We start from the raw sequence: 16,076 nt of genomic DNA on the forward strand, positions 1-16,076 counted from the left end.
TTCATGCAGCTCAAAGTCATCCGTGTATTTTTGTCTTATCACATCTGCGCTCCATCTGCTCTTCCGTTTGAAGCTGTCAGGCTGGTGGTGTAACTGAGTTATTGCTTCGTGGTTTGCACACAGTGGTGCAGAGTTGGTTTGATCCTTTAAATCAGTTTTGTTTGGACTGGTCGGTTCCTGATTCTGATTTGGTTGTAGAAGCTGAATCTAGTCTTGCGATACGAGATAATTAAGAGATCTCACTGCTAATGGATTGGATTTTTAAATTCAAGGTTGCTTCAGTGCTAAAAATTTTTTGTCTTTGCTTTGTCATTCAGTCAGACAAAGCTGTTTGCCTGAACCAGTCTGCAGCCAGTGTCTCCTCTGTCTCGTCAACATATTGTTCAGTGAAGATAAAATAAGATGTACTTTTATATAATTTATTGTCCCTGAGGGGGGATTTGGTTTGTGCAATAGTGCCACACACAGCTACAATCTACTTGAATACAATACAAAACATAGCCAAAAAAAACAGTACAGTGGTACACCAAAGACACAATAATAATAACATACAACTATAAAAAAGATATATAAAATATTGCGCATTCATTGCGAGATAAAAGATATAAATACAAACAACACACACATGAGATGACAGAATGAAATCATAAATCTATAACTTATAAATCATAGAGATGCTACATAAGTTAGGACTGAGCTGGCTCTTTGTTGAGTCGTGTTGTGGATGTTGGAAGGAAAGAAAATAAGCTGGCGTGGTTACTGTGATAACTGTTTCGAGGAACCGTTCGCCAATGAAAGAGATCTTCTGATTTACGACCGGTAAAGTGAATGTGTGCCATTTTTCTGAAAAGACTACGGTTCTGCTTCAGTGTGCCACCAGGGAGAAAAGCTGGAGAAAACCCCAAAACCTGCAGGTGCAAAAAATGTTATTGTTAAGTGAGGTTAATGAAAATCAAGTTAAAATGGTTTGGCACCGTGCAAAGAGAGCTCCAAGGAATAGTTTGAAATCTAGGGAAATATGAGCCTTTTAGCTCTCCGGTCAAGAATCAGATGAGAAGATTTATAACATTTACATGTCTGTGAGCTAGCAGACTGCTAACATAGCTTAGCATAAAGACTGGGACTGTGGGGAAAGAGTATTCAAAGTTAAAAAAAAAAAATCTGCCTTCCAACCTCTGTAGCTCACTTGTTATGATCTTGCTAATTTAAGTCGAACAAAAGCAGAAATGTCAAAGTGATCATGTGGTTGTGAAGATAAACATTTACAGATGCAATACAGTAACAGTAGACGAAAAGCCCTTAAAGGGACAGTTCACCCCTTGCCCCCTATTTATTACTCTAGATCATTTTGGTGTATGATTTTCTTAATCCCGTTCTTGTTTCGCAAAAATCTTCCTCTTTGTCAAGTGATATCTTTACAGAGGAAATAATGTTAAATGAATGTCTGGGAAAAACTTGAAAAACAAAGTTTGAAAACAGGTTGGGATACCTGAGGCTCAATTTAAAATTTTTCTGACTGAATCACACACCAAATTACTTGATAAGGAGACGTTTTTCAGTCTGCATGCACAAAGACGCGCACAGAGACTCGCACAAAGAGCCTGTGTTGTAAAGTGACTCTTCTCACTCCAATAACAACCTCTACTGTTACTCGGTCACACAGAGTCCTGAGAGCCTGACTCACACACTGACCTACATCACCACACACACACACACACACACACACACCGGAGGGCCTGACATGGTGAAGAGGTGAGGCGATGATGTATTGAGTTTGGATATTGGGTTACTGCTCTTGTGGGACGCTCCTTTCACAGCCTCCAGAGGTAAAACTAGATCAACTTCTGATCCTGCGAGTGATTTTTGTTTACATGAGAAACAGGAATTTTTTGAGCTTATTTGACCTTTCAGGACGCTGTAATCTGTCATCACATCTGTAGGCGGTTTGCCCCAGGCAGAGAGAGGAATCTTATCTTGACTTATCTCTCAGTGAAAACAGCATCAACATAAACAACCCCACACTGCAGAAGGGTAAATGTAGGGCTGCAACTAATAATTAGATTCATATTTCAAATAGTTAGATAATAGTTAAATAATAGAAGGAAGGTAGTATGAGGTACCTATCAATAGTCAGTATATTTTCACTGCCTTATCCTGCCGTCAGACAGCTTTTTACGTCGGTAAACTAAAGTTACATAAGCGACATATCGCTCTCCAAACCAGCCAAACTCAGTGAGTGAAATCAGCAATTTTACCTTGCAGAGGAGGAGGAGGAGCTGCTGCTGTACTGCTGCCTCAATCTGTTATTGTGTGACTTTGGTGTTTTAAAATTACAGTTCGGATTCAGCAAAGTCACAAAATCACACAAACTAACTGGAAGAGCCAGGCAGCTGTAGACCAGCAGCTCCAGTGTTCTGCAAGGTAAAATTACAGATTTAGCCTCTGGAGTTTGGTTTGTTTGGAGAGAGCGATACTTGGATCAGAAAAGTCTGTCTGATGGCAAAGTAAAGCTGTGAAAATATTCTAAATATAGTATAGACTTGAAGTGATATTGTTTTGTTTTTTTTAAAGTTGCTAACATACCTTTTGTTCCTGACCTTGTCTAAATCTGAACTATCCCTTTAAAATAAAAACACAGTGGAAATGTGCTTCATAATTTTTGGTCAGGTTTTTGTTGTGTCTGATCAACATGTTTCAAAAGTTTGTTGTTTAAGTATTTTCTTGTTTTAAAGTACAGACACTTGTTTGTGGAAAATTTGCACATTTCTTTCCACTTTTCTAAAAGCAAATATAGTTTCGAGGACTCAACTTGGACAGATTTTCCCTGTGCTCTCACACTTGTCTAGATCAGTCTGCCTTACACAGACAAACACACACACACACACACACACACACACACACACACACACACACACACACACACACACACACACACACACACACACAGTCCTTTGCTGCACCTCTAACCCACTAACCTATCATCATGAGGTTGTTGTTATCTTGCCACACATTCTGCACAGCAGTATGAGCTCAGGTCTGCAGTGGATCTCTGGAATTTAGCTTCTGCAGGTCAGCTGCATATTAAACCGCGTCGGAGTCGACCTGAGGCATTTTTGTGATCCCTGAAAATGAACACCACCACCACTGCCAGCAACAGCTCCTAAGAAAACAAAAAGGCAGGGGGCGTAATTTCAGGATGATTGCAGGGATTGTGTTTGTTCTGTTTTATGGGGTCTGATTTTGATGAAAGTTGGTTGAAGGCTGCAGTACTGCTTAAGAAAGAATCCATTACATTTTGGAACAGATCTGAATCACAGGGCGAACGCACAAATTATTTTTCACTTTCTTTAACATTATGAGATTGAGCTTTTGTCCTTGGCGAGTTCTGTGCTTTGAGTGAGTCCTTCTAGTTTATGAACAGAATTGAATTGACTTGTATGCCAATAGAAAACAGCACTTTGTTGCCATCAGAGATTATTGTATTCAGCTGCGTTTCCCAAACTTTGAAATGAAATGAAAAACCATCACGAACCACAACAGACATTTTTCCTGCATCATCTTATACCGTTTGATCTTGATTAGAGCTGCAATGGTTTATCTATTTATTAATTTTTTTGCCAACCATTTTGATAATCCATTAATCAATTTTGGTAGTTTTTTGTAAACAACAACAAAAAAAAGTTACATTTCTCTGATTTCTGACTTCTTAAATATAAATATTTTCTGGTTTAAGTCCTTTATGACCCTACACTGAATATCTTTGGGTTGTGGGGAAAACATTTGAGGAAGTCATCGCAGGTTTTGGGAAACACTGATTGATATTTTTCACCATTTTTCTTTTCATTTTCTAGACCAAACAACTAATTGCTTAATTAAGTAATGAATGAAAATTAAAGTAATCATCATTTCTGGCCCTGATCTTGACGCATGTCACTGTAAACACGTTACATACATAAATAAATGCATTTAGCTGAATTAACAGGTGTCGTCGTTTCTATTTCCTCTCATTAGGAGAGCAAAATTATGCTTAATTTTATTAATATAATACATTTCTTCATAGTTCTTTATTTTATTTTATTTTATTTGGCGACTCAAATAAAATCCTGTGACCCACCTGTGGGTCACGACCCAGTCTTTGGGGATACAGTATAAATACTGAGGTGTTTGGTGATGCCTGGCTGTGTACCTGCTCAGGTACACAGCCAGAAACTGTGTCTCTGTTGAATTTATATCACAAGAAATATTAGTAAAGGCACTAAAATAAAAGATTATCTGTATTTCCCACCCCCACCTATTGCATTCAGGTGATTCCAGGTCATAAAACATATTTCTGTGTTGGAAGTGCCGCTTCACCTAAAGTGTAGCTGCAACAATTAGTTGATTGTTAATCAAGGTGTCAATTAATGGATAATAATTAGTTGACAACTATTAAATAAATCACCAAATATTTTGATAATCTATTAATTGTTTTGAGTAATTTTTTAAAGAAATAATCATCCAAATTCTCTGATTTCAGCTTCTCAATTTTTCTTTACGCTTCTATAACAGAAAACTGAATGTCTTTGGTTTTTGGACAAAACAAGACATTTTGGGAAACACTGATCAACATTTTTTTTTTTTTACCATTTTATAACATTTTATGGATCCAACAACCAATCAGTTTATTGTGAACATCATGTTGCACTCTACAGCCCGGCCCTCCGTGTGTTGTTTCTATTGGACAAATGACAAACACTCTGCCTTTTATAGTGTTCTGTTAAACACCTTGATGAAAACCTTGTTGCCTCACCGTCTTGGTTGAATAAAGAGCAGACTCGTCCAGTCAGTCAGTTTCTGTCAGCAAGTTGTTTTTTCACATTTGGTCCTTTGTTACTGGAACACTTGGTTGACTGGTGAAGCAGCAACATTTTCCACGAACTGTCTTTGGTTTATTTTGATAGAGATATTAAACTTTTACCATATAAATTGCAAGAAAAACACTGAGAAATGAACTCAAATGGTAAACTAGAGATGATGATGAGAGATAATAGAATATTATAGGAGAAACTTCTGATATTTCCAATACTTTTTGAAGTTGGGATTAATGTCAGTAAAATGAGCAGCGTCTCATCATCAGGACTGATTTGTCCTGGTATGTCTGGAGATAACGAGGCTGATTGTCCTCAGACTGGCTCTGGTCCGTCTGTCTGTCGTCTCTACTCTCCCTGTCTCTGCAGGAATGACAGGCATGTTAGTGTAGCAGCCACAGCCCTGCGAGCTCTGAGACACACCCACCGCTGTATGATCACAGGGATCGTTTACGTAACGCTCTTCCGTTCCTTGCATTTAATGTCTAAAAAGAAAAAATGATAACCCTAAAAGTGCTGCCGTTTGGTCCTGCTGGTTCCCTTTAAATCTGAAGGATTGTAAAATGAACTGCAGGTTTCTCATGGTGTTTCCTGCAGCCAGATAAGGCAGTGTTTGATTTTTACAACCCCACGCTGTCAGATGTCAGAGTTATGTGTCATCTGAGTTATTTGCTTTTGTGCCAAGCCCTGATTCAACCACTTGGACTTGGATCTGTTCAAGATCAAGGTAACTCCATAGGTGTGCCATTTGTTGCATATTAAATAGGTTCTTAATTTACTGTTGCTCGTTTGTTTTTATGATGCTTTAATGTGGCCTAATATGCCCCACATAGTTTTATCCAACCCAGTCCCTTCAATCTGCATACAAATAACACGACTTTACACATTCAAATTATGTGCAGTTCATGTGCCAAAGTCCTAACATAAACATCACGGATGCACCGATAATCACTTTCTTTCAGATCAAGTACAAGCATTTACATTTGGATACTTGCTAATACCAAGATGAGTACTTAATAATGCCTTTACAGTTCTTGCAAGTGGTTTAAAAACACATTTTATTTTTACTGGATGTTCCTCAACTTGTTCCTCAACAGTGTTTCCAAAACTTTTTTTTTCTGGGGACCTACGCTTTTAAAAATGACAAACGATTACGACCCAGTTCACAAAAGGCCTCATCAATAAATCTTGGGAAGAGGTAATAATATGCATAAATGATCATTCCTGCTATTTCAGCATCACCTTATGTTATCTTCACTTTATAAATATGAAATAAATGCGTTTAGGGTGAGTTAACAGGCCATGTCATTGGTTTTATTTCCGCGAAAAACTCCAGATAAAGTTGAATTTTGGTTTCACACGGGACTCAAACCTCAATCAATCAATCTCCAATCCATCTCCTCCATACGCAGACTTCCTCACTCTTTATACTACATCACCTGACATTTTTTAATAGGAAGTAGTGTTAAAAATATTGATATGTTGATAAATATCGATACCCAAGATTTGCAATGCTTGCAACGCTCATTTTTCAAAGCATCGATACTCCGGCGCCACCTGCTCTTCTCTTTGACACACACACACCGCTGCAGCGTCCACATAGTCCCGCCTCCTCTCACTTACTCACGATGCTCTCATCTTCTTGTCAATCGTCACATTTGCTTTACCCGTTGTCACGTTATAGCCTTGTTATAAATATCTTTTAATGTGGCTGTTTTGGCAACATGATAAGAATGTTTAAACCTGCACTTCATGAAAATTAAAGATTGCACTGAGATAGGTCGGCCTATTCAGGGATAAAGTTTGTTGCAAGCTCACAATTTTGTTTGAGTTTGGGGCCACGCATGACCATGTTCTGTCATGCTGTGATTCAGGTTTTGGCAAAGCAAACAGTTTTTCCCATCAAAGCGCAAAGTCCAAAACCCCCTGTTTTATGTAATTTGTCCTGAACAACATAACAGGCTCCCTGCAGGAATTAAAGTTCCTCACAGATTCTGTTGGTTCCTGCTCACTAATTTACAATAACTGAGCCTGTTGGAGTTCAGTGAAATCAAACCTGTGATCTGTGAAGCCTTTCAGACTCCTCAACTCCTCTGTTATTCTTCCTGTCTTGAGTTTCCTTGAATTTTTTTTAACATTTTTTTTTTAAATGAAAACAAAACTCAACTATTGTGTTAGTGTTTCCTGGTAGTGATGATTCTGACTGGTTCTGCTGTGTGGGTGGTGGCTACAGGAAGTGCAGTGGGCCTCAGAAACACGAGGAGACGAGGAGCTTTGGCATCTGAAGTTTTTCTTCCTGATAGTCAGTTGTACTAGTTTATCAGGAACATCATTGCATCATTCTCATGTGATGTCAGATAAAACAGTCCTGCTTTAAATCCTGTATGAAGCTCAACCCCTCTGTGACACTGTAACTCTCTGGCTACATGTGCCAAATGATTTATAGTCAGTGTATTACCTGCAGTAGATGAAGGTCAACACGGCTCCAGTTTGGAGAAGCAGAAAGTGGCACCAGCATGGAGCTAAGTGACCTATTTTAGCCACAAAAAGGTCCATCTGAAAGCAAATAAGTATCACTGTAAGTATACGCTATATTTAGAATATTTCTGCCCCTTTACCTTGCCGTCAGAAAGCCTTCTCTGATGGGAAACTGCTGTTATATACGCCAGATATCAGTGTCTCACTCAACCAAACTCCATTGACAAAATGAACAATTTTTCCTTATAGAACACAGGAATTGCTGGTCTGCTGCTGCCTCAACCTGTTAGATTGTTGGTGTTGTTGTGTGACTTTGGTGAATCCAATCTATCATTTTAAAACGCAGAAGTCACACAATAACCCAAACCAAGTAAAAGATCAAGGCAGCGGTAGACCAGCAACTCTCGTGTTCTATGAGGAAAAATTGCTGTTTTCAACAATTTGGTTGGCTGAGAGAGAGATTTCAGTTTCCAGATGATATGAAACCGAGAAAAGCAGCAAAGTCACAGCTGGAGCTGCAAAATATTTGGCATTTTTGTTTGTTAAATTACAGACATGTTGTAGATATGTTTGTAATATTCTGGCCCCCGCTTGTATGCTAATGTAGATTAACTAAACTCTCAATAATAATGCACTCCAATACAGAGCCACCGCTGACGGAAAACATTACCACACAGTGGAACGAACACCTGTGTAACAGAAGCTGAACATGATATGGAAGCGCTGTAGGGCTCCGTGTGGGTCTTGGTGGCATAATAGTGTGAACTTCACCTGCTGAGAAACTCCCGATCGTCCCCCAGGCTCATGTGGAATCTGGCTGAACCGCTCTGCACAGCCACAGATTGGATACTAAAGAAGGCACAACATCAGATAAAATCTTCTCAACATTTCATATCACGTTAGTGCTTTGGAAATACATCCCGATATCTCGCTTTGTATCTCTGTTTTTCTTTTGTCAGTGATGAAACCAAGATGAACCTGAAACAAGCTCATAGTCTGGATGACGCTTTATGTAGGAACATGTAATCCTTGAACGAACCTGCAGATACTGTGCACTGAGTGTTTTTGCGCAGAACATGTAACTTAAAGGACCAGTCTGCAGGATTTAGTGGAATCTAGTGGTGAGCAAGCAGACTACAACCAACTGAATACTACTCGCTTCACCCTCCCCTTCCAAATGTGTAGTAGAGCCACGAAACTCATGCAAAACGTTAAAGGCGCCAGACAGTTTGTCTGTCCTGGGCTACAAGAAACAGAAGAAAACTAAAAAAAAAAGTAAATCCACTCACCCATACAGCACAAAAACATTAAATAAAGTATAACACAGATAATATCTAAACTATGCAACTATCATAAAAGCATAAAGCAATGATCAAGGTTAAACTTAACTCATATTAACACCTCGACCTCTACCAGAGTATATGTGTAATTTTGTCTGCTCTGTTGATCTGTTGTCTTCTTCCCAAGCACTTTGGTCAGTTTATGTTGCTGAAATAAGTTTGACTAGACTTTACTCTAAGCCCCCTGGGTTGAGGGAGGGGAGGACGTCAAGCGCTCTAACTTTCATCACCTATTTTTTGCTCACGGCTAAGTGGGAACCGCCCTTTAAATCATTAAAACATGGCCTCAAACCAACACATTAGTTCTATTCAAACCTTCTCCACCAGTACTAGTGATTTATAGCCTTTGGAGGGACAGGTAGGGATTAAGGGCCCCGCGTTGGCCTGGGGGGCCTTGGTGCGGTTGCACAACCTGCAAGAAAAACAGCAGCACCGTTTGATAAGTTGTAGTCCCTCACATGGCCAAAAGTGTGATTTAAGAAATGCAGGCTTGTGAGAAAACCTAGCCAACCTGTCTTTTACAAACAAAAAAGAAGCGCCAAACTTCATTCATTGCATTGATTTAATCTCACTCAGGACTCCCCCTCTGCTGATAAGCTGGTGATGAGGTCATGCTGTGGCTGCAGCGTGGTGCTCGAGGTCTGGTTGGCAGAAGTGAGAATAATAAATAAAGCTTTTCTTCCTCTGCTTTTCCTCACAGGACCTAAATATAGAGGGGCAGAGGGCGAACCAAGAGAAGACAAACATAACTAATGTCGGTGTGAGTCTGTCATGTGTCGGCAAACAGAGTTTGACAGGCAGGTGTTTGCAGAGAGTGAAAGTGCTCTGTGTGTGAAGAGTGAAGCGAACACACACACAGCAGCAGTTCAGCTCAGCTCAGCTAACTGGTTATGCAACAAATGTTTGACTCTGTTGCTACATGTAGATAAAAGGAGGCGATGGGTGTGTTTGGCTCACATCACGTGTGGCTGCAATGTGGACGAGTGCAGAGTGGAACCGTGGAGGTCCTGCTTTCATCACCGAGTCTGCTCTGCTGTCCGCATTTTTATTTACATTCAGTCTCTGCCTGTTTGTCCTTGTTTGGACACCTCTGTCCCAATTAAAGACAGTCTCAACGCTACAGCATGCAGTGATAATTAAGACCACTCATTCCCAGTGACTGGGTCGTGACAGGAGATTTTATTTGGGTTGCCAAATAAATAAGACTATGGGAGAAATTCTGGAAGTGTAAGCTTTATACCTGCATCACACCTTTTATAAAACATTTGGCACAGGGCCTAAATGCACTTATTTTAAATAAAACAAGGAGATGCCCTGTTAACGCAGCCTAAATGCATTTATTTCTCTTTTCTAAAATATTTAATAAAGGATAAGGCAAAGAATGCAAGACTAGTTTTGTTATATTGTGATATGGTATAAGTTTTGTCTTTTCCTGGTTGTAAAGGCTGCATTACAGTAAAGTGATGTCATTTTTCTGAACTTACCAAACTGTTTTAGCTGTTCTATAATTTGCCTTTACCCTCTTAGTCATTATGTCCAAATAGCCTGTTATGAATTGGGTCCCAACGGTTTGTCATTAAAAAAAAGTTTGGGAAACGCTGATTCAGACTGCGGCATCCTCACAACTTTGTGGCAGCAGTTTTTGGGGAAGGCTGCTGCTTGTTTCTACATGACAGTGGAAGCTGCTGTGTGGATCCTATCAGTAATTTACATGTGGTTACCATCCGTGACAACGTGACCTGTTATTGTTTTCACTGTGGGTGTCATCATGGCAGGATGTGATCCTGGAGACGTCTTCTTTCCCAGGAATTACCACAGACGTGGCTTTGAGTATTTTTCCCGGTGTTCATATGTTTGTCAGTTGACAGATTTTGTCAACATCATAGCGTCACAACTGCAAGATGAAACAGGTGTGCGGTTGAGATCAGCATGAATGCAGGCATGAGGAGTTCAAAGACGGGTGCGGTGGCAGTGACTGCTTAGTATGCATGGGTCGGGACGTCCAACACAACACAAGATCTCTAGTTTTTATCATGTACACTCAATGCAGACAACAGTATTTCAGCTTTTAAAATATCTGATCTCATATTCATTATGGTATAAAATGAACTTGTGGAGCTCCATTGTGTGAGATTTAGGTGGATTTATTAGTAGAATATGTCAATAAAAATAGAAAATAGAATATAATATTCTTCAGTATGCTTTCATCAGTGTATAAACGCTTGAAAATAAGAATTTTGTGTTTTGTGTTACCTTAGAATGAGCCCTTTATATCTCAATTAATTATACAACCAATTAATATATTTTCATTTTCGAGCCACATTCACGTGCACGTGCACATGCACACCGTGTGTGGTGTGGCGGCGACTTTAGGAGACTTGGATTACACCAGACGAGCGATATGTAGAAAGTAGAAAATTCACTGCACTCTTTGAAAGAAAGAATCCCCTCTGACTTTCAAGCTCTTCCTTAACCATGATTCCTACTATTAGAGAGACTGACCGTAGAAAAAAGTGATGGGGGACATATTTTTCAAGAACTCTGGTGTCCACTATTTTCTTACTTTTCAATAGGAGATCAGTAATGGACTTGGACATTTTCTGTCCATTTTGGAACTTAGTAGAAAGTTCAGTCATCAAATCATCTCAGTCATGCAACATGTAAAAACGGTTGCTTTCAATCTGTCTCTGCTCTGCTCCTCCAGGAGGAAGAGGTGGAGGAAGTCGAGGAGGTGGAGGAGGAAGAGGAGTCCGTGGAGGTGGAAGAGGTGGAGATTGTCAACATCGTACAGCAGAAGCCGCCGCCGCCACCGGTGGTCGAGAAGATCTCCAGGACGGAGGTGAAGACGGAGCTGAGGGAAGTTCCCCAGCCGACCAAGCTGGACACGCGCTACTTCGGCGAGCTGCTGGCCGACGTCTACAGGAAGAACTGTGACATCCACACCTGCATCTCCGACCACGTGTCCAAGATCAGAGGACAGTAAGTGCACGTTAAGTCCCTGTCCACAGCAGTATACACACAGCCAAATATGTGATTATTCGAAAAGAATGACGAATTATGTCCCAGTCAATGCAAAATGATCACAGACGTCATACGGGGTTTCTTACAGTTTGGCCCCACCACAACACAAAATACCTGACATCAAATAGTGTTCAAAATAATGTTGCATCTACAGGCTAACTTCTGCAGAGAGAGAGGCCATTTTTTCCACTCTAGCTTGTATCTACAGTAAATCCCTCATTCTGGAAGTGTGTAATAATAAAGACAAGTTCACACACTTGCAGGGGTGTGATTCAGTTCCTAGGGCTGCACGCATTAATCAAAATCACAAATACTTTATTTATCCCCGGGGACAAATTGGGTGCAACTGCGGCGGGTTGCATTAACGTGGAAATGTGACATTTTAGAGAAACGCCAGCTTTGCCTCGGCATCAGATCGTAAAGCCTCTGTTATTGTAGCAGCTCGTGGTCAGCAGAGGGTCTCTGGAGTCTGTGTCACGAGGAGGAGTGATGAGGTGATTTGTGTATTTCCCTGATGAAGTTTCTCCAGGAGTTACCAGTGTTTTAGTGGATGTGCTGTAAGGCCAACACTGCAAGTCACTGACCAACTGACTAGATTGCACAAATACAGTCGATTTTATTTGTTCTTCTGGGGATCCGTGGTAAAACCATGAGCTGTGCTTGACTGGCAGGTGGAATATTTGTATATACATGACTTTATTAAGAGTTATACATTGTTTGATTAGAATGTAGTCTAGGCCCATTTAATAAGAATTCAAATAGTATTTGTTGAATTGTGAGGCGTTTTGTAAAATAAATAAATACTTTTTTTATATCATGATAATGTAAATGAATTAAGCACTTTACTATAATTCAGCAGCTGCTAAAATGACCCTTAAGTTGAATCATCAGGGCTGTTGCATGAGAATATACTAGTTTTAAAGATGTGTACCTACAACCCTAATTCCCAAAACATTGGGACTTTGTGTAAAACAAATAAAAACAGAATGCAACGATTTGCGCGTCCTTTTTGGCCTATATTCAGTTGAATACAATACAAACACAGGAAACTTAATGTTCAAACTGATAAAGTATTTGTAGTTTTTTGTAAATATACACTTTTATATCAATTTGATAACTGCAACAAGTTTCAAAAAAGTTGGGAGAGCAGCAACAAAAGACCGGGAAAGTTGTGGAATGCTCAAAAGACACCTTTTAGGAACGTTACACAGATCAATAGGTTAATTAGTAACAGGTGACAGTGTCATGAGCGTTTATTAACAGGGCGTCCTTGAAAGGATCAGTCACCCACAAGCGAGTGGGGGGGGCGAGATTCACCACTTTCTTAAAAACCGTGTGGGCAAATAGTCCAAAAGTTTAAGAGCAACATATTCCTGCAGGGGATCTAGGAGCTCACCATCTTCAATCCATGATATCACTAAAAGAGTCCAGAGAATTCTCTGCACATAAGGGGCAAAAGGCTGAAAACCAACATTGAATGTCTGTGACCTTTGACCTCTGAGGCAGCACTGCATTAAAAACTGCATTAAATACCCACATCACTGTATAAAAGATACTACATGGATTCAGGAACACAAATGCAAGTTAAGACTCTACCATGCAAAGAGAAAGCCATCAACAACATGGGGGTGTGTGGCATCATGGGTAACTGTTACACCTGTGACGGCCCCTTTTTTGCTTAAAGGTACATACAGGTTTTGGAAAAGCATATGCTGCCATCCAGATGACGTCTTCTTCAGGGATGTCCCTGCTTATGTCAACAAGACGATGCCAAGACACGCTCTGCACGTGTTCCAGCGGTGTGGCTTCGTAGTAAAAGAGTTCAGCTACTAGACTTTCCCATTGAGGTGCATTATGAAGCACAAAATATGACAACGGAGACCCCGGACCTTTGAGCACCTGAAGTTGATAATCAAGCAAGACTGAGAAGGAATTTCTCGGGTTGCGCAATAGTTTTAGATTAGTGAATCTAATTAGCAACCGAGTGCAGATGAGTCAGACTTTAAACACTTGCTAGCTGGCAGTAAGAGATGAGATGCTAACCTTCCCAGAAACGGCATTCTGTCACTGGTGCAAAATGGTTTTACTGGATGAAACTGAACATAGACATAACTCATGACGCTGAATAACCGGTTTTTCATAAGCTGATATCATACACAGTCTGGTTTTATTGTCCTGGCTTATAGATCAGTAGATTCCTAGACAGCCGGGGGATGTTGTCATGGACACAGACGCTGGGTTTGGCAACTTGGATTAGAACCATGAGCCGCATGCTCCAACAGGTCAGAGTTTCAATCGGTTTCTGATCTGGGTGATTCCTGCAGTTTATTTCTGTCTTCTACTGCAGACTCAGAAAGTGCCATCGTCAATGTCTGAGTGATAATCTGACAAAAAAAAAAGGGAATTCTTCTGAGAATCCCTGGAAAATGGTGTCTTTACTTTGGTTTAGACAGCTGTGCTGTCTTTGTTACTACCGTGCAGATTTAATGAGATGAGAAGTGGTGTGTTCAGTTTCTGTTCACAGTCTCTGTTAAACTCATTACATCATCTGAAAGTCCTGCATAAGGCAGGTAGTGACAGGAAACCTGGGTGGGAAAAAGGGAGGATGATATGAATTCTAGGTCAGATGCTCTGATGCAGCCAATGAGAGAGAGAGAAAGAGAGAGACAGCACAGAGCAGCAGGCTGTGAAAGTGAGGTTTTTGTCTATCTAGTTACCACCCAGGTGATTCATGTGGTGTCATTTCAAAGTGTGTGTGTGAGCGATCCATCCTCCTCCAGCTTTTCACCTCGCTGTCACGCCCCCTCGACATGTGAGGCTCCAAATCATTCAACACAGACACCTGTACAGGTGGCCGTTGCATTGACTTATACTCAAGTCTGTTGAAGGACAAGTTTGATTATATTGCTTCGACAATGTATTGATTCTATTCACAAGTATTGTCTTTATATCCAAAGCCTGAGGTATCTTATTGCTCTGTGCCACAGAGCTCCACTGTTCTCCCAAAACTATTAAAAACACACCAGTGAGACACTCAGCTGCACTGGCTTTCCTGTGTGGAAAAAAAGTAGGCCTCGATGATCAAATGAACTGTTTACACATCCAGAAACTTGGAGGGAAACAGTGAAAGAAAAGCTCAAACCTGCCTGTGCACAGTGGAAGAGGAGAGGGAGAGACAGTCGGCAGACGTGGTCTCGTTACTCTGAGCAGCTTGCATGGGAATGAGTGACAATATAGTATATTTGAATATATGTCTTGCCTTCTCTCTCGTGGTCTGAATAAGTCACTAAATTTGTTTCATTTGGATCAATTTGCGAGTGACGTTCACGTCTGAGACAGATAACGGCGTGAAATAACGGTGCTCATGTTGTAAAGTTACTGCTACAGCAGCCGCTCTCAGTCCATCACTGCTGTCATCTAAAATAGATCAAATGAGAGAATAAAGAATCAAATAAAGAATCTGTTGCTAACTCTGGCCTGCATGTGTCGTGCTAATGTTAACATAACACAGATCATACGTACCTTCACTGCTGAGACTGAGAAGCACTCATTGTTCGACATAGAGCGTCAAACAAATGGCACTTCTGATGCTTAATGTTGCGCTGCGTCGACATATGTTTAAGCATGTTGCTGGTGTTTCCACCCCTGCAATGCATGCTGGCTGATTGTGTCATTGTGTGTGAAATTAAGCCACACTTTGAATCTGTCTCTGATCTGCCATGACGTGATTCCCTCTTTGTTGTACACGCTGACTGCCGCTTGTGAGTGCGTGTTGTCATTGTTTTGAAAGGCATGCGGAACTAACTGGAAGGCATCGGTAAGGAAATCGTTAAGCATGAATGCAAATTATATCACTGGACTGAACTTGTTGAAACTGGTTCCAGTTCTTGATCCCCATGCCTAAGCTCTGTGGCAGTCAAATTTGTAGTTGTGGAAAATAGTCACACACATGTGTATCAATAAATTTTAAGTCGCAGAGAAAACGGCTTCAGGAGTTTTCAATGCAGGTCAAATCCTTCGAATCACAAATTAAGAAACAGTCAGTGTGGTGCAAAACACACTCACACACCTGGATCTAAAAATGTGAAGTCACGGACAGAATTTGCGAATATTTTCCCACAAATAATTTATCTTTTCACATCTTTCAGTAGTCAATAACTACAACAGCTTGAACCTGCCGCTACAGGTCTCAAATCCTGTTTTTTTTTCACACACAGTTGACAAGTCACTTTTGCACAACATACCTGAGTAAAGGTTGTTGCAAAAGTGATTTATGCACTTGTAGAGGCAGGCACAGGCACTGTTCAGAGATCAGAGAACCGTTTTGGGTGCATCTATCATTTTCCCATCTCAGTTTAGATTAAATCACTCCCACGTCCATATGACAAAT

At 40.5% G+C, this 16,076-nt stretch overlaps 1 protein-coding gene across 1 annotated transcript in view; it reads left to right on the plus strand.

The window, feature by feature from the left end:
* pof1b (POF1B actin binding protein) overlaps positions 1-16,076 on the plus strand; it is a 44,368-nt gene that overhangs the window by 15,819 nt on the left and 12,473 nt on the right. Inside the window, exon 3 of the mRNA XM_084730391.1 lies at positions 11,370-11,644. Within this exon, the coding sequence (XP_084586517.1) occupies positions 11,370-11,644 (275 nt within the window). The remainder of the gene's footprint in view (positions 1-11,369; positions 11,645-16,076) is intronic.

The sequence above is a fragment of the Lutjanus erythropterus genome, chromosome 11 (assembly GCF_056507025.1).
Source record: "Lutjanus erythropterus isolate fLutEry1 chromosome 11, fLutEry1.hap2, whole genome shotgun sequence".
Taxonomy (NCBI): Eukaryota; Metazoa; Chordata; class Actinopteri; order Lutjaniformes; family Lutjanidae; genus Lutjanus; species Lutjanus erythropterus.